General features: G+C 35.1%; 2 protein-coding genes across 2 annotated transcripts; one reads left to right on the forward strand and one right to left on the reverse strand.

The window, feature by feature from the left end:
* The first annotated feature begins 145 nt into the window (after positions 1-145).
* On the forward strand, positions 146-19677 carry LOC145242214 (uncharacterized). Its single transcript, XM_080105213.1, has 2 exons — positions 146-270; positions 10524-19677. The coding sequence occupies exon 2, from the start codon at positions 10609-10611 to the stop codon at positions 11560-11562; it is 954 nt and encodes a 317-aa protein (XP_079961339.1). The 5' UTR covers positions 146-270; positions 10524-10608; the 3' UTR covers positions 11563-19677.
* LOC145242780 (general transcription factor II-I repeat domain-containing protein 2-like) lies at positions 2786-3181 on the reverse strand. The gene has a single exon (XM_080105916.1). It carries the CDS (start codon positions 3179-3181, stop codon positions 2786-2788), a length of 396 nt encoding a protein of 131 aa, XP_079962042.1.
* Positions 19678-20300: the final 623 nt, after the last annotated feature.

Here is a 20300-nt window from a genome sequence, read left to right on the forward strand (position 1 = left end):
AACTTAGTTACTCGCTGCTCGCCGTACTACAATACTTGTTATTCGACCCAGTAGGGGTAGGGGGTCGCATAGGGCATCCTTTGCAACCCCTCGGAGCTTACGCTATCACCGGGTAATCTACTTTACCCTCTAAATAGTTTTTTTTTCCACATCGATAAAGAGTATTTTATTTACAAGGGATTTTCTTTCCTTAACACCATGTACTTCCGGTGTCCCAATTAGTGTTACTATAGCGAACTCGAAGAAAAATACAGAACGTGATTATTTCAGGTAAAATAAAAAAAAAATTGCATTTTCTTAAATTTTTTTTCTTTTTTTAAGTTGAGTAAAATCTTTTTTTTTTTTTTTTTTTTTTAACTCATTATATTTTCGCTGTGTCTTCGACGTCCTCAGACATTCTTTGTCTTCATTTTTTTGTTTGTTTGCTTTTTATTTTTCTCTCTGAAGTGTACGAAATAACTGAAAAAAAAAAAACTATATTATAGTTTAAAATACAGTGTTTAAGAATTGACCCCCCCCCCGAAAAATTCTGGTTTTTATCTCTAAAATTTCGTCGCACGATATACGTTGTTTTGCTCTAAATAAAAATGAACAAAGTTTCGCACCAATTTTCGGCTTTGTTCAGCCATTCTTTACGCTATGGGAAAAATTGTCTTTTTTTTTTTTTTTTTTTTTTTTTTTTTTTTTTTAATAATTTAATTTTGTGGGTGGATACTCTTAATGGTATTAGCGGAGAATAACATCATCACCCTCTGCATTTTACGAACGCGCTAAAACATTCTTAACATGAGAAAGGGTGGGCTTTGTTAACTATTCTGTGCTTTCATTTGACAGTTTAAAGAAAAGATACCGTAAAAATTAACTTTAACTTGAAAATACTACCTAAATAAACTGCGGAAGTACCAAAACTTTGGTAATGTACTTTTTTTTTTTTTTTTTTTTTTGTTTTTTTGTTTTCCGGCGATTACTTGTGAACATTCTGAAAAACTTAGTACTAATGCAGTTTAGCAAGCACTACCAAGCAAATTAATTATTTTCATTTTAGGAGAGTTTCGTTAAGTGAACAAAGTCCCTTCCCGCCCCTTTCCATGTTTAGGATGGCTTCCTATATTTGCTGAACAAGTGTCAAAAACAAAAATGGAAATCATTATTGGCAGATATGTATTTTAGTGCCCCCCCCATAGATTGGGGATTTCCAAAAGCGCAAAAATTTTACCCACCGTTTGAACGGTGTTATAACAAATTGATTTTCTCTCTCTTTCTCTCTCTCTCTCTCTCTCTTTGTAAAGAGAATAGCACTTAGCAGTTGTTTAATAGGAAGGGTTTTCCCAAAATTGATCGAAGCTAATTGCTTTCAAGACATTCCTGGTAGGAAAGCCAGGCAGCCTACTTCGCTTTGATTAGTTTCGCTTTATTTATACGAAAAAGACGAACAAACCCGCAAAAGGATGAAATAGATAGAAGTCAAGCAAAATAAATGTGGAGACGATGTGCGTTCACAAATCGTAGATATTATGATCTAGGGCAGGCATGTCAAACTCAGAGCCCGTCAGGGCCACAAGAATCAGTTGTGTTCGCACCCCTACAATATTAATCAAAGTCGTTAAATAAAAATCATTGGTGAATATGTTTCTTTTACCAGTAATTTAGAAACATGCAATAGTTTGGTCATATTCAAGAATGCAAGTTAAAAGTACTTGTAGTTTAACAAAAGAAGGAAATTAGCATGACTTATAAATCTGTTCTTTATTTCGATATAACGAAAATTTAAAAAGCACCAACAAGTATTTGAATGCAACAAATGCAATGCATATAAATTATAATAATTCAAAATGAACATTCATGATCAAGTACTCAAACATGTTTCGTGTTTTGTCCTGAGTTATTCTTGACAAGCTTTGATATGTCTGGCTGAAGTTTCTGTGTATTTCTGAGCTTTACAAGACAAGATAGGTGTTTGTCAGTCAACCTAGTTCTCTGAGAAGTCTTTATTAATTTCATGAAGGAAAATAATTGCTCGCATAAATAGGTAGAACCAAACATTGCCACAATCCGTGTGACAAACTTTCTGAAATGTATAAACCTTTTCGGAAGGTATGAAAAGAAATCAGGTATTCCCACTTCAAAATATTTTGCTCTGAGTAAAAAATCTGACTGCATTTCTAACAGTTCCATTGGTAGGCTTTCGGCTGCCTTAGTAACATCAAAAGTAAACGGCGCTGTGAATAATGCAAACTCTTGTTCAAAATATGAGAAATCATGAAATCTTTTTTGAAATCCTTTGACAATGATTTCAGCTGACTGTCATACTTAGCAAAACTTAGTGCTGACTTTGTACTATTTTTTAGCTCTTTGCACATAAGGAAATGAATTAAATTTTCATTTGGCACTTTTGACTTCCATGATCTCAACTTTGTAATGAAGCATTCAACGTCATCATACAACTGAGTGATGAGATTGTTTTTATCTTGTAATTTCAAATTGAGATCGTTTAATTGTGCTGTAATGTCCACGGCAAAAGCCAGATCCTGGAGCCAATTTTCATCTTTCATTTTATCAGTGTTTCCACCTTTCATCTCCAAAAAAGTGATTATTTCTTGTCTTAACAAATAAGATCTTTTCAATACTTTGTGACATGACAACCAGTGTACATCTGTGTAGAATGGAACATTGGTGAACTGATTATCCATATCTTCTAACAACTGGTTGAATTGACGGTAATTGAAAGAACGACTTCTGATATAGTTCACTGTCTTTATGACTATACTAAGCACATGATCCAATTTTAAAATCTTTGAACACAAATTTTGTTGATGAATAATTCAGTGGAAATGCGTAAATGACAAATCCGGATGTAAATGCAGCAACACCATTGTCTGCCAACCATATTCGCTGCACCGTCTGTAGACAACCATACAAGCTTGCTCAAATCTAAATCATATTCATGCAGAACCCGTTCAACATTCTCAAAGATGCCCTGGCTTATTGTAGTGTCATGCATAGGGATTAGTTCAATCAGTTCTTCAGAAATGTTGAATTTATTGTGACAGGCCTTGATGAAGACCACAAACTGTGCTATCCCAGTGATATCGACAGTCTCATCAATTGGAATTGAAAACTGTTCAAATCTTAATGATTCAGCTTTCAACTGTTGCTTCAAATCACTTGACATTTCATCCATCCTTTCAGCAACAGTGTTCCTGGTGAGGGAAATATTTTTGAACAAGTGTGCTTTTTCCTGACACACAACTTCGGCCGTTTTTATTTTTATTATTTTTTTACAAGTAAGTCACTACTTATCAAGACCCGGAAGCCACTCGGGGATAAGGGTTATTGCGTGTACAGTAATCAATGGGATAATATTGTAGTAATCGCTAGTAATGGAGATCTGATAAAGTGTCTTACTTAAGGGGGTGGTTTATCAGGAATTTGTTTATGTTGGACTTGAAGACATCCAAGTTGTAGTCAGGTGGGAAACAGGCAAACGGAAGAGAGTTCCACAGGCGTGCACTTCTAAGAAAGAAGCTTTGTTTATGGAATTTACGCTTTGATTTAGGCACAGATAAAGAGTGGGGAAAATTACTGACAGTGGTTTCAGCTAGACGGGTGTTTTTCGTGAAAAATTGGTGAATGGGGGTACTGAAGCTCAGACGAGCACTTCCCATGGAAATAACGATAGAACAACGACAGACTTACAATGTCCCTTCTGTGGGAGAGGGGTTGCAGGGAAGAGAAAAGGGCATTCCTCACTAGGCTACAAAGTCTATTTTGTACTCTGTCAAGGCAGGATAGGCTGTTTTAACAGCTCTTGCCCACATATGGCAGCAGTACTCTATCCTTGGATGGACTTGGCTTTTATACAGATAGAGAATTGCATCAGCAGTGAGATATCTATTGGAGTGGTAGAAGGACCCCACCATTTTACCAGCAACCTTGGCAACAGATTTGATGTACGTGTTCCATTTCAGATCAAGAGTAAAGGTCAATCCCAGAAACTTGTCAAAACATGGAGCCTCCTCCAAGACAAGAGCCATCCATTTCAATTGATGCCAGATGGGAATCAGAGCGTTGATGATGTAAAGATAGAAGCTTGGTTTTGGATGCACTAAAAGTAACCAGCCACCTCTTCCCCCATTGTTCACACGCTCAAGATCAGAGGATAGAGAATCAGAGAGAACTTTGTCATTTACAGCCTTTGATGTGTTGCCATAAATGGTTGTGTAATCAGCATAGATGTCAACAAATGATTTAAGTGTTTTGGGAGATCATTGATGTAGATCAAGAAGAGAGTTGGGCCCAGGTTGGACCCTTGAGGGACACCAGCATTAATACTGTGGGCTTCTGATTTCTGCCTATCAACCAATACTCTTATGAGCCTATCAGAGAGAAATGATTTAATAATTGAGAAAACATTGAGAAATCTTGTGAAGTAGACCTTTATGCTATACCTTATCAAAGGCCTTTGATATATCAAGAGCAATTGCCCTAGAAAGGAAACCTTTGTCTGCTGTAGATCTAGCAGAACAGAAACCATATTGCATGTCACTAAGAAGGTTATTTCTGCTGAGTTAGTTGACTACTTCTTTATTTAATATGGATTCCAACAACTTACTCATGACACACAGGAGACTTATTGGTCTGTACTGAGAGGGAGATGACTTGTCACCTGAATTCTTAAATATAGGGCATACTGATGAGGTTTTCCAGGGTGTTGGGAAGCAATTCTCCTTAAGACAATGCTTAAACAGTTTTGTAAGTATGGGGGCAAGTTCTGGTTGAAGCTTTTTCAACATTATAATTGGAATGCCGTCAGGGCCAGTTGCTTTACTGGAATCAAGGTTCTTGATTAGCTTGGCAACATCACACACAGATATTTGTATGTTGCATAGCTACTCTCCATTTTTAAAAAAAAAAAAAAGGAAAGGTTAAAAATAAAAAGGTCAGAGATGAAGAGGTTAGAAAAAAAAAATTGAAAAAAAGGCATTGTTACACAAAATCTCCTTTGGTGTAGGATTTCCCATGCATCGCTATCAATCGACTGAGTTCATAGCTTGCAGTAACGGAAGCAACATTTACTTTCTGATTTTTTGTTGCTGTATCGAGTTAACCATCAATTCTTTGAGAATTGAAACATGCATGGGATCTTCATATTTATTATAAGACAGATGATTCGTTTCATAATGTTTTTGCAGGTTATATGCCTTCGGTGTAGAAATATGATTATTGCAAATTAAACAATGTATATTTCCATTCACTTCTGTGCAAAAATACTGTAGTTCCCATTTTTCTTGAAACACTCTCCCTTCTTCATTTATCTTTCTTTTTTTCTTAGTCGCAGAATCACTAGCCATTTTAAAAACAATGTGCAATCTGGAAAATTAAAAAGTCAAAATAAAATCAAACACAACGAAAAATATTTATAGAATATAAATAAAAGCAGTTATCACAAAGTGACCTGACCCCAGTATTACCCGATTCATATTTTTAGTTATAAAAGTCAATTTTAATAAAAAGTACACAATAGTAAAAAGCAATATAGGGCCAACACGGCAGGAAACATAAAAGCAGATAAAATAAATACAGAATAAGAGGTGTGTTCGAAAAATAGTTAAAATTTCCTATCCTTGCTTTGGGAAAGTTATTCTTTACATTGAAACCATCAATCAAAGGCTTAGAATGTCACGGGCACGATATTTTTTTGATTTATCACTTTATGAAGACAATTTGCTTATTGATAGGTTTATTGATAATAGAAGAAGGTAAAAACTAAAAAAGAAAAAAAAAGAGAAATACAGTGACAGTGTGAGAAGAGGATGAGAGAGAAGCAAGAAATGCTTAAAAGTCCAAGACAATGAAAATGTGAGTCCAAATAATGATGTGAAGAAATTGTAAGTCAATAAATTCTGTAAAAAAAAAAAAAAAAAAAAAAAAAAAAAGTATTTGTTTCTTTGAGGGCCACTGAAGCTAATTCACCGGTGATAAAGCAAAAAGCTTGTCCCTTCGAAAAATTAAATATTTTGCTGGTTGTGGGTTTTGTAAAAGTACGTTTTGTCAGTTTTCACGGGTGCGAGTCGAAAAAAGATAAAACAAATCTAACAAAACCAATGTAATTAAATAACTTTTAAGAAGAAAAAAAAAGAAATTTAAAAATAAAACAAAACAATTAAAACTAAAACAAATGTAACGAATTAAAAATATAAAAACAATTAGAATTTTAAAAGAAAAAATAATATTGTGGATAGAATTGCTTTCTTTACTGTCATTGTTGTTATTTCTCCAATTAATGCCTAAAATATTTATTAATGAAAGATAAAATAATTTCAAGCAGAAACCATTTATAATTTTAATTGCAACAAAACTTAATTTTACAAAACCCACAACCAGCAGTTTAAATTTTTCAAAGGGACAAGTTTTTGTCTTATCACCGGTAATTTAGCTTTAGTGGGCCCTCAGAGAAACAAAAAAAGAAAGACCGACTTAGTGTCGGTGCAGAACGTCGAGGTGGAAGTGAAAAAAAGATAAGCTACCACTGGGACAGCATGTTGGCGTGTAGGAGAAAAGGAAGTGAATGACACTGCTGGAAGTTGGTGTAGGGCTAAGAAAGGTACCCTGCATAAGAAAGGGAAGTAATGAGAAGTCGTGACAGTTTGTGACGTTGTAAGCTTTCGATATATGGGCTCAGTATCAAAAAAGACTTTCCTAAAGCGAGGACAGGTAAGAAATTTTAACTACTTTTCGAACTCTCCTCTTATTTTGATCTTTTCATTTTTCTCCTTATTCTTTCCAAGTTGCTTAAAATTGTCTGTGGGGCCGCAATTCTGCTTCTTGCGGGCAGCATGTTTGATATGCCTGATCTAGGGAGTATATAAAAAGTTGTAAAAGATAGTAACCCTCTCGAGACCCCCCCTCCCAAAAAAAGCCTTTCTTGGACATACCAAAACGCATGCGCCACTTTTGCCTTTTATATTATACTAGCGGAGGGTACCCGGCATGGCCCAGGTGTTTGTAGGTATGTGTGTTGGGGGGGGGGGGGTGATCAAAACAACCCCGTTTAAAAAAAAAAAAAAAAAAAAAAAAAAAAAAAACGTTGGCTGGGTGTTTGGAGGTGTAAAAGAAAAAATAAGTTTTAGTAGGAAAGTAGGCTTGAACCCCAAACCTTTGACTTGGACTTGACTGCAAATATTTCAAAGTGTAGTACCTGTTTTCACCATATTAGTGACATAACACATTTTATTCTTGATACAAATATTGCATATGTATTAGAAAATGGGACAATGCAAAATTACAACTGTAACAGAATGTCAATTTGTTAAAAGCTGTTTATAAAATAAATACTCGAATTATAGTTGTTTCTCGATTACTATATATATGATGTTACAAAAATATTATGATTTCAAGCAATCTATAAATCAAATAAAATAAAAATCTTTTTACAGACATGCAGGTGTTTACGTGCTGGTCTTTTATTTTTAGGCGCGTTTCATGTGTGGTTGGCGATCGTCTGTTTTATTAAGATGATTAAAACTTCTCAGAAAAACTACTCAACTAGCTACAACCACTATAAACGATTTCCCCCACTCTCTATCTATGCCTAAATCTAAACACAGATTCCATGAACAAAGCTTCTTTCCTAGAGCTGCCTGCCTGTGGAACACTGTTCAACTAACCTGCTTCCCGACTAATTACAATATGGTAGCCTTCAAGTCAAGTGTAAACAAGTTCTTGTTGAGCCATCCCTTTCCCTTAAATAATCCAAATTTTAACCAATCTACTCCATTAACGATACTAAATTACCACCTCACATTTATTAACCCTTATCCTCGAGTGGCATTCAGGCCTTGATAAGTGGTGATTCCCTTGTAAAAAAAAAAAATGATACAAAGAAGCTGTTCACTGAGTTCTTCAAGGTTTTATTGGAGAGAATTGACTTAGAGAGAGAAACTAAAATAACTAATAATTATGTCCTTAACTTACTAACTTACAAAATGAGCGATGCTGACAACAGCTGCATCGAGGCATATTTCCACGTAGATTATTCTTTTTACATTATTTGTACTTATCTCATACTTCCTACGGAGAGACTGAACTGAAAACTTTGTTTCTCTTGCTCATAAGCATGATGTCATTATATTGACTGTGTTTTGCCTACATAGTTTGACCTCTTGCCCCTGCCTTGACTTCTATTTTTCGTTCAACGCTAAGAACGGTCTGGTTTTACAGATCTGGGTTATCCTGACATGCACTAAGTGTGAATGTCGTCAAAATTCACACTAGTTAACTTAATCGCTATTTTCTGGCATAGATTCCCCACTATGTAACATTATGTTGTCTCATAGAATTAAATAAACGCAACCTGTTTTGATGTTAATATAGTTAGGATATATGGAAAAATAAACTTTTGCATTTATTCATTTTGATATATTTTATAAATGTTATATATAAATACGAAATCGATTTAATATTTCAATTCGATTTTATATCCTAAACATTTGGTGTGATTTGATTTTTTTCATATAACCAGAAGAATTCTCAGCATGGGTAAAATGAATTCTCCAAACAAAAGTTTTGTACTGGTTTTATGAGTCCCTCCCCCTCTTTTTTCTTTCTTTTCTCCTCCCCCTCTTTTTTCTTTCTTTTCTCCTCCCCCTCTTTTTTCTTTCTTTTCTCCTCCCCCTCTTTTTTCTTTCTTTTCTCCTCCCCCTCTTTTTTCTTTCTTTTCTCCTCCCCCTCTTTTTTCTTTCTTTTCTCCTCCCCTCTTTTTTCTTTCTTTTCTCCTCCCCCTCTTTTTTCTTTCTTTTCTCCTCCCCCTCTTTTTTCTTTCTTTTCTCCTCCCCCTCTTTTTTCTTTCTTTTCTCCTCCCCCTCTTTTTTCTTTCTTTTCTCCTCCCCCTCTTTTTTCTTTCTTTTCTCCTCCCCCTCTTTTTTCTTTCTTTTCTCCTCCCCCTCTTTTTTCTTTCTTTTCTCCTCCCCCTCTTTTTTCTTTCTTTTCTCCTCCCCCTCTTTTTTCTTTCTTTTCTCCTCCCCCTCTTTTTTCTTTCTTTTCTCCTCCCCCTCTTTTTTCTTTCTTTTCTCCTCCCCCTCTTTTTTCTTTCTTTTCTCCTCCCCTCTTTTTTCTTTCTTTTCTCCTCCCCCTCTTTTTTCTTTCTTTTCTCCTCCCCCTCTTTTTTCTTTCTTTTCTCCTCCCCCTCTTTTTTCTTTCTTTTCTCCTCCCCCTCTTTTTTCTTTCTTTTCTCCTCCCCCTCTTTTTTCTTTCTTTTCTCCTCCCCCTCTTTTTTCTTTCTTTTCTCCTCCCCCTCTTTTTTCTTTCTTTTCTCCTCCCCCTCTTTTTTCTTTCTTTTCTCCTCCCCCTCTTTTTTCTTTCTTTTCTCCTCCCCCTCTTTTTTCTTTCTTTTCTCCTCCCCCTCTTTTTTCTTTCTTTTCTCCTCCCCCTCTTTTTTCTTTCTTTTCTCCTCCCCCTCTTTTTTCTTTCTTTTCTCCTCCCCTCTTTTTTCTTTCTTTTCTCCTCCCCTCTTTTTTCTTTCTTTTCTCCTCCCCTCTTTTTTCTTTCTTTTCTCCTCCCCCTCTTTTTTCTTTCTTTTCTCCTCCCCCTCTTTTTTCTTTCTTTTCTCCTCCCCCTCTTTTTTCTTTCTTTTCTCCTCCCCCTCTTTTTTCTTTCTTTTCTCCTCCCCCTCTTTTTTCTTTCTTTTCTCCTCCCCCTCTTTTTTCTTTCTTTTCTCCTCCCCCTCTTTTTTCTTTCTTTTCTCCTCCCCCTCTTTTTTCTTTCTTTTCTCCTCCCCCTCTTTTTTCTTTCTTTTCTCCTCCCCCTCTTTTTTCTTTCTTTTCTCCTCCCCCTCTTTTTTCTTTCTTTTCTCCTCCCCTCTTTTTTCTTTCTTTTCTCCTCCCCTCTTTTTTCTTTCTTTTCTCCTCCCCCTCTTTTTTCTTTCTTTTCTCCTCCCCCTCTTTTTTCTTTCTTTTCTCCTCCCCCTCTTTTTTCTTTCTTTTCTCCTCCCCCTCTTTTTTCTTTCTTTTCTCCTCCCCCTCTTTTTTCTTTCTTTTCTCCTCCCCCTCTTTTTTCTTTCTTTTCTCCTCCCCCTCTTTTTTCTTTCTTTTCTCCTCCCCCTCTTTTTTCTTTCTTTTCTCCTCCCCCTCTTTTTTCTTTCTTTTCTCCTCCCCCTCTTTTTTCTTTCTTTTCTCCTCCCCCTCTTTTTTCTTTCTTTTCTCCTCCCCCTCTTTTTTCTTTCTTTTCTCCTCCCCCTCTTTTTTCTTTCTTTTCTCCTCCCCCTCTTTTTTCTTTCTTTTCTCCTCCCCCTCTTTTTTCTTTCTTTTCTCCTCCCCTCTTTTTTCTTTCTTTTCTCCTCCCCTCTTTTTTCTTTCTTTTCTCCTCCCCTCTTTTTCCTTTCTTTTCTCCACCCCTCTTTTTTCTTTCTTTTCTCCACCCCTCTTCTTTCTTTCTTTTCTCTCCATTGCGTTTTTTCTCTCTCTCTCCTTTTCCTACATTACTCTTTTTTTTTTATTCATCTTAACGATTTAAAAATTTTTTTGCAGGTGAACATTGTCACAGTATTTTAAGTTGACTGCACAACTGGGAAACTTAGTTTGAAGGAATTGAAAACTACCGTCATCAGCAAAAATGGAAATTCCATTTGAATTTTCTGGGGGAATTTTTAACGAAAACCCACTAATCACAATGGATTTTACTAACTTCAACAATCACCAGATAGACTACTTGGATGAAATAAAGGACACACCTATACAGATGGACCTTTACCCGCAAGAAGCATGTGAGAACACTTTTACTGAATTCACCCGATTACAAAGCCATTTGAACATCCAAACCGGAAACACGATTTTTCAATGTAGCGTCTGCAGAAAGGTCTTCAACAATGATGACCTCTTGAAATATCACATCGCGACGCACACAAGTAAAACGTGTGAACTGTGTAACACGACTTTCTACAGTAATTCCGATTTGAAGCGACACATGAAGTCACACAGTGTTGAGATGCCATATCAATGTGACATTTGCGATGAATCGTTTGCGCATACCTCCGATCTGAAACGACACGTCAAAACCCACGATGAGGGGACGTTGTACACCTGCTCCATATGCAGTGAGGATTTCCCGAGCAAGGTTGACTTAAAGAAGCACCGGAAAGTGCACAAACACAATAAATATCAGTGTCACACGTGCGATAAATTTTTCTCACTGAAGAGTCTTTTAAAAACGCATATGAAGACACATGCGGCAGAAACGCGCTTTCAATGTGAAATGTGCGACAAGACATTTTCCCTGAAACACTTGCTTGTCGGCCACGTAAGATCGCATATGGGCGAGATCCCGTACCAGTGCGAAATCTGCAGTAAGTCTTTCTCTCTTCAGAGTAACTTGAAAGCTCACGTTCGGACTCACACAGGCGAGACTCCTTTCAAGTGCCAGGTGTGTCAAAGGTCATTCTCTCGTAACGAGCATCTGAAACGGCACATGAGGACCCACACTGGCGAGAAACCCTATCACTGCAATGTTTGTGATAAATTTTTCTCGCAAGACGTCAATTTGAAAAAACATATAAAGAGTCATTATTGATGGATAATTTTTTTTTTTTTTACCAGACATTTTTGAGGTACCGACAGCTTTAAAAAAAACAATTAAGAAATATATCATAAGATGGAAGTTGCACCATTCTTTGTATAAAAATAGTGTTCATCCTGAACGCATTTTAATTGTGCATTGAATATGCTGTTTCTTTTGAATCTTAGGTTAGGATTTACTGTTCTCATATCACGTTGGCATGGAAACCCCTGTATAGAGAGACTGAAGGCCTTTTTAGGATCGCATCTAATACACATTCAAACTCATTCTGTTTTTTTTTTTTTTTTTTTTTTTTTTTTTTTTTTTATATCTTTGGTGGTCATGAAACATCCTACAGGATGTCAAATATTCACCCGCTGATATAATTTGGATTCTTCAGCCTTCTGTTCTTATCTCCAGTGTTATTTTCACAATCTTTTGGTCGATGTTACCTCCAACCTTCTTTAGGTGTATCATGTTGAACTCTGGAATCTTTCTGTCGAATTCAGAAATCTGCACAGAATTTTGAACGAAACCCTTTATTCAATTGATCGGGGTAGCATGTTCTCATTTCATCAGCCATGACTGGGTAGAAGTCCTAAGTAATTTACAGTTGTATTTTATTTTGTATTTTGAGTGTCGCCCGCATTGAAGATTGGACCTTCAACCTCCAGAGGAGTGTAAATACAACTGAAATTAACCTAAAAGTACTCTATCCATATGTTAACGGTCCTTGCGGATGCTAAATACAATTACAAATTACTTAGGACTTCTACCCAGTCATGACTGATAAAACCTAGTGTTAAATAGTATTCCGGGCAACGCCAGAATTGTTGCTGGTTGTGCACACACGCATATGGAGCTGGATGCACACACATAAATATTGTGGAAATCTTCAAACTAATAAATGTCATCATAAGTCATAACAGTCGAAAGAAGTGTGCAGAAGCTTTGAAATCAACATTCTTCAACTGACAAGTTTCGGAAACAGTCATATTGAAATTTGGCCTTGGATGAATTTAATCGGCCCAGTGGAATGCAGCATGGAAAAATGAAATTCCTGTCTGAAGTTTTTGTAAATAAAAACAAATGCCAGCCAAGGAAAAAAAGGCTGTTAGAGAGAAGGGTACGGAGACGACCAGTTGTCATTTTGTGTCACCCACAACACTCCACCACGTTCCATCTCTCTTTTCTATAGCACATTGAGAAAGAATTGAACAGAAAATAAATTGTCATTCCTTTTTATAAACTTACGTCAAGTGTTTTTTTGTGAAACTAATTGTCTTGAATACATTCGTCAAGAACTTGAAACTCTATTTAACAGATTAAATAGACAACACGGTTAAAAACTAAAAAACTACAGCATAACATAACAGTTGACACACAAAGAATGCAAACATGCTACCCCTGTGGATTAAATAAAGGATTCCTTTTGAAATTCTGTGCAGATTCCTAAGTTTGACAAGATACATCTGAAGGTCAGAAGTTGCATCGACTGAAATATTTTGAGAAAGATGTTTACTGAAACAGACTAAATGGAGTTGAGGTACCCGAGAATGGGCAATGACCAAAGGGGGCACATTTTACCATGACATCACTTTTTTTTTTTTTTTTTTTTTTTCACTTCTGGTTTAACGATATGGCATATGTATCTAAAAAAAAAAAAAGGGTTTTAAAAAGGGTTTTATTTGCAAAGTGTTTTACTATTTAAGATATATAGTTTTCTTTGCTAGCGCGTTTTTTTATACACACATTTTTAATTAAAAATATAAAACGGTTCTAGTTAGAAAAAAAATCACTGTTGCTTGTGCAGTTTAGTGGGTTTTCAAACAAATGTATTTCATGTAAAAACACGATTACATATGTGTTATCTCAAAATTATTATAAATTCCAAAAACATGATTCAGTAGAAGATTTACTAGATTTTTTTTTTGCAGAAAATTTTGTCAATCATGGATTTCAAGGAAAGCAACAGAGCGAAGTCAGTTTGTCATACAGAATTCATCGCACAACTCTTCTGCATTAAAACATACAATAAAACTCAATAATTTTATAAATTCTATTTTTACTTGTAACTATTTTTCTTCTGGATCATTTTTCGAATTTATATTAATTTCGACACTACATGCAAGTACATAACAACACTATTATGTGAAATGCATTTGTTTTGAAAATCCAGTATACTGCACAGGCACTAAATGAATCTCGTCACACAAATTAAACTTTTGATTACAGTTAAAATTACATGCATTAAAAAGTAAATAAAAAGGGCAATAAGTAATCAAAAATGAGGAAAATATCCAACGTCAAATAGCATTTCAGGAATGTAAGAACAAACATTTAATAATAGTTAAAATGATGCGACAAATAATTCATAAAATGACCTTTCCTAAAACCAACTTATATAACGGGGGAAGGGATAAAGAGATAGAAAGTTTTAAGTTATATATATATATATATATATATTTTGTTTCTATGGCCCAGGGCAATGCTAGATAGCCTCTGCTAGTTTATTATAAGTAATAAAACCAGAATAAGTCAAAAGTATAAAAAAAAATCAGTGTTAAGACAGAAGATATCCATTAGATTTTTACTCATTCTGGGGTGCTTCAAATCTATTTGATCCATTGAAACAAATGGAATCTTACTGATTTTTTTTTCTTATTTTACTTCAGTCAAAGTTCTCAGAAATCAAGGGGCCCACGACCTGGGTCTAACACTTGAACTCTATATGAGATACATAGATATTCGAATGTTCCATTCAAGTTTTTTATTTCTCAAACACTGAGTTAGTAAAATCACTTGAAGAAGGTGCACTATTCCTCGTAAAAGCTAATGTAGGTTAGCCATAGTGAGGAGATCTTATTTGGGCTGTGAATACGAAATGTGATTTTGAATATTTGGTCATGGTTTACTTTTAGGGAAAAAAGTATCCACATGCCAGGTTGTCCTGACAAAGCCCTGTACAGCTAGACCTTAGACACTCAAGTTCTCTGTGTTCATCTGCAAAAGAAAACCATATTTCTCTGAGTGTAAGTATAAAATATTAACATCCCTATGAAGGTTGGCTTGACAAGAGTATTTATCGACTACGTAATCTAGTGAAGGAGGTGATGATGATGGTGGTGGTGGTGGGGGTTCTCTACAGCTCTTTTCACAGAAGAAACCTTCCTTATCTCTCTTTACTGTATCATTATTTTCATAGTAGGTGCTTTACAGAACTCCAATCTCTAGTTCCTCTCTATAAAACATTTACAGCAAGAACTTGTCAAGCTACATCCACAGCAAAAAAATTTTCCTTTCTCTCTTAGCTTTGATAAGCCCCTATAACTAACTTTCATCCCAGACCTGAAATGGCAGACTTACATCAAATCTGTTGCTAAAGTTGCTGAAAAATAAATATTGTTGGATTATTGTATAACCTTGCTCCTGATGCAATCCTCTGTGTGCCTTTTTTATTTTTAAAGGAGTCATATATCCGTCCCAAGATGAAGTACTGTTGCCATATCTGAGGAGGTGCTTTCTTTGACTGTTCTTCTTTTTTGTCTTGACAGAATACAAAATTGACTTCACAATCTAGTGGGAGATGATCTCTTTCTCCCTACAACCACTTTTTTCACAGAAGAGATCTTGCTAGTCTCTTTCTACTCTATTGCTATTTTTATAGGTTTTTGCCTGAACTCCAGTCTCTGGTTCCTTCCTGTAAAACATTTGCAGCAACAACTCGTCCACCTACAAGTACAGAAAAGAACTTTAATTTCACTCATTTTATAAAACCAAATGGAATTTCTATGAACAAAGTTTCTCTCCTAGAACTTCATGTCCAGGGGACAAAATACTATGAGCTGCTTCTCAACTGACTACAATACAATTGTATTCAAGTCCAATGTTAACAAATACATCTCAAGCCGTCCTCTTAAATAATCAAATTCGTCCATTGTTTTTTAATCCTCTCTTAATGCTGTTCATCATCTGATAAGCAATCTCTTCAGCTTTAATCCTCTGAACCTTGAGAAGCAGTGACCCCTTAGTAAAAAAAGGTTTAAAAATCTTAAACAAAAAAAAACATTATAGTTTGGTCCTTACTCAATCACGAATGAAGGCAGTGGGGTGGGGGCTCAAGTGACAAGCAATAAAGTAATAGACCGATTCTTTCTCATTTTTGAAAAGGGGTAATGCCTGGCTGACTGGCTGGTTTCCTGGGGCAAAATACAAACATTTTTTGATTCAGACTTGCCTCGTCTAGCATAATGACCATTCGATATTTTTCATATCAAACACATTGTAATATTATTGCTATTTTTATTGCTGTGCCTTCCAAATCAAACAGACAACGAAAAATCAAAAATCATATCAGTATTGAAATGTGATATCCATAACTCCATTTTTTTTTTTTTTTTTTTTTTTTGTATCAATTATCAAAAAAAAATTTTTTTAAATTTCATTTTTGTTTATCCAGCATATTTCTCAAAGCATTTCATTGTTGCATTACTTTCTAGATGGTGCTAGCTGATTTGGCGTCCCCGATAAAACATGTTCCAACAGATATTTTAACTGAAGGAATTTATCACATATTTAATTATGAATAACCTATTTTTTTTAATTTGGAATAAAAAATTTTTTTGACACAACCAAAATAAGGACAATATTTGCATGACAATACTTAATCTTGCAAATGTTATCAAAGAAGATTTATGGGTTCTTATCCAAAATTCCCCCAATATTAAAAAACAGGAAAAGACCACCTGTATGATATACATACCCGTGATGAATTGAAAATATCATATTCCAAAAATCAGGTAAATTGATCAAGTAGTTTTAGTTTTTGGGCCTCCTAACAAAAGGAAGGATTGGACCTAGTAATTCACTTCGGTTCATTTGTTTGTTAGCACTTTTCTCAATAACCACGCCTGTTATTAATTTGAAATTTTGCACAAACATTAGTCATGGTGAAAGTAAATTTTTCACTCGTGGTTGGGACCCCGTATACTCGGCTTGTTATAAAATATCATTTTAAATGATTAATGGGAATTTGTAGGCATTACAACATAAATCTAGTAAGTATGAATTATTGTTATCTCTCTTTATTTTTCAAAATGGCAGGCGAATCAGTAACTCCTTGGTTCCTTATAAAATTTTAGTTTCTTGTTTAAAAATAAAACTTCATCAATTTACGTGACCTTTTGAGTTATAAGTTTGTTTTGTCGTGAGTAAGTACATCATACAGATTTTTCTTTATTTCTTGTTTTTTAATATGGAAGAATTCTGGACAAGAATCTGGGGTTCAGTTGTGTCTTGCATTGCTTTGACTTGAGTCTTCCATCAATTGATAGTGAAACAAATTATACTTTATCTGATGACTGATTGTCAAATGTGGCACACCAGACCCGCATATCATCCATGGTACTCAACCAAAAATATTGCTCATAGAATGTAGTGACTAAAGGACAAAATAAGGGAAACAAGGTTTTCAGAAAGTAAACCAAAGATCCACTTTCTGCTCTCTCATTTGGTATCTTTAGCCCTGTGTGCTGAATTTCTAGTGTTTGTATGAAATGAAAGGTATCGCTTGAAATTCGCAATAATGTATGCATGCTTTTGCACATTTAATTGAACACTTTTTTTCTTATGAAACAAAATTAAGAAATATAAACATACAGAAAAATATGTGACCTCTTGAGTCATCTGTTGAGCTCAGATCACATTGCATCAGGAAAAAGTGAGTTTTCAAAGCCAGTTCAATATCTATTCCAATACTAAAGAACAGTTGTCTGTGTTTGTACGTTTGTGTGTTCAGCTAAAAGCAAAAAACTATAAAACAAACACCTACAAAGTATATTCTTGATCTGTGTTACTCTATTTAAAATTTCGAAAAATTTATTCATTCTCTGGGAGCCAATTGGGCCAGGTTTCAGCAGAGATGGTCGGATTTTAACTTATATACTAATTTGGAAAGCAAATGCTAACTTGTTCCTTGAGGAATCTAGCTAGAGAGGAATGGGCTGGATGGAGGAGAAAGAGATTTGTGAGGAGAAGGAGTAAAACAGAGGACAGAGCTAGAGAAGAAATAGAAATTTTAATATAAATATGTTGCACTTTTACACCGAGCGACACTGGGAAACTCTGCTAGTAAAAAAAATAAATAAATAAAAGACAAAATCAGTTGTTTTCTGCTTAGTATATCTCTCCTTTTCTTCCTTTTCTTTCTCAGCTGTGGATAAAATAGTTTTACCGCTTCACATCAACTGGAATGAAGAGATAACTAACATTTATTTGTCTTTTAAATTAAAAAAAAAAAACCTAAGGATTAACGATGATGCAGACATCTGCTTAATGTCTGTTCTACATGCTGGCATGTGTTGAGTGGCTTTTAGAAATCGACTTCTAAATTAACCTATCTCTGGTCAGGTCTTTATTTATCCCTGTTTCACTCAAATATATACTTATCACATCTTTAGGCTTCCCCTGTGACTGACTCTTCTACCTCATCTATGCACCAAAGCAGTCTTATCCAGTCTTTCAGTGTTACCAAACCAACAAAGTCTCCTGTTCTGAACTGATCTCCCTGTATTGTCTAGATTAAATCTTCCTTTGAAGTCATCAGTTCTAAGCCTGTCTTTAAGATTCTAATTGCATATCCATCATATCATTCTCACATCGTAATGTCATCATATTCGGTTTCACAATCTGTCTGACACACTGGCATGTGTTAAACAGCTTTTTTAGAAATTTACTTCCAAACTAACCTATTTTATCCATCTCTTCCTTTATAAGTCACTGTGCTATTCTCTGTACAGGTCCCTTTTTCTGATGCTCATTGGCCAACAAATTCTGAGAATTTTCTGAAAGCAAGTATCGAGAAATATCTAGATCTTCGGTTTTTTGTCCAGAATCCCCTACCCCATATAAAAACAAAAATAAAGAAAAATCTATATAATGTACATAGCCATAACAAATTGAAAATATCAAATTCCAAAAATCATCTAAATTGATCAAGTAGTTTTATTTTTATGAAGAAAATTTTTAAGTGATTAATGTGAACTCGTAGGCATTACAACAAATCTTGCTAGGGAATCAAATTTTATGAATAACCGCAGAGTGGCCATCTAATACACCATTTTGAAAACAATCTTTAAAAAAATAAAGGGAGATAATTCAACAATAAATCAGAACTTGAGATTTATGAATTCGTATTAATCACTTAGAAATGATTTTCTGTTTAAAATTAAACCAATTTATCAATTTACGTGATTTTTGGAATATGATATTTACGTTTCATCACGGATACACACAGCATAGAGATTTGCCTTTATTTTTGTTTTTTAATATAGGGGAACTTCTGGACAAGAACCGCATCTGCCTCATAGCAGAGGCAGTTGTCCTCCATGTCGCTGATTGAGATTGTCGGACTGACTTCCTCATCTTGGTTGTTATCGTCACAACGTTTCGGCCGTTTTGCCCTCCGGCCTTCATCAGGTGTTTTGTATCGAACTGGGGAACCGTTTGTTAGGAGTCTCAAACCCAACCCTTTATTATTATTACGGGGGTACCGTGTTCGGACTCCAGCTAGGCTCTGGGACATAGTTGCTGATTCTCTGTTTTGAATGTTACTTTTTCACTGCCTTCATTCAGGATTGAACTCAGCACCTTTAGGTAACTGTAAACTTTGATACAACATCTAGGACCATATGTCACTAGGACAATTCTTAGTTGGATTTTGTTAATGTTAAACCTATGTTGTTATTCAAGGTTTTCTCTCTCAATCAGAGGTGTCCAGATTGCATTCAGCTCTATGCTTGGTTTGCTCAGTAGGTTGTTGTTTGATACAAAACACCTGATGAAGGCCGGAGGGCAAAACGTCCGAAACGTTGTGACGATAACAACCAAGATGAGGAAGTCAGTCCAACAATCTCAATCAATGAAAACATCTCATCTCAAAAATACAGACGATTACTCCATGTCGCTGTTCAATAAAACAGAACTCATTTCCACCATCACATTGAAGATCTTAATCTGGACATTTGTCGACAAATCTGAAGCTTACCAGACAATTTTTAACTGCTGATTTTAAAATAATATATTTTTGTCAAAAGAAAAAAAAAATATTTTGAATAAAACTGAAAATTTGTACTTTTTTTGTTTTTGTTTTTTTGTTCTTTTCCAGAATATCTTTATTGTATTGGAATATTGACAGCAAAATTTTTAATTCTCTCACTGATTATTTTGAAGTTTTATCCATTTTATTATATCCAGATGGTAATCACAATTTCTCCTAACAAAATGTCTGACCAAAGAGGAGAACTACACTAAATTTCAGTTTTCACGAAAAATTAGTTCAATAAGTGTGAAAAAAAAAGTTGTCAGAATTCCTTAACATTTTCTTGAGAAAATCGTCATCCACCATTCTCCCATCCTTTTATTACCACAGTCGCTTGTCTTTTACTTTTCTGATTTATGTTCAGTGCCATCAACAGACAGATAAATGTCCTAATTTATCCAAAGTCAAAAACATGATGTGTCACGGGATAACTCTGGAACTGTGCTCTCTTGCTTCCATCTTAAAGTATTGCACTCCTTTCAGACCTCAAGGCTCAACCCTAACGCTTCATCATTTAAGCATTTTTTGCCCTTGCTTGCTAAACTGAATGATTCTAACTTCATTCAAATTTCATCTACTGACATTATGTCCTCATTGACATATATGTCATCAACGTAAACTGAAGTAAATTTCATTGTGGACTCATCTTGCATCA

This window comes from Euprymna scolopes, chromosome 21, assembly GCF_053919585.1.
Source record: "Euprymna scolopes isolate OS-2025 chromosome 21, ASM5391958v1, whole genome shotgun sequence".
In the NCBI taxonomy this organism is placed as follows: Eukaryota; Metazoa; Mollusca; class Cephalopoda; order Sepiida; family Sepiolidae; genus Euprymna; species Euprymna scolopes.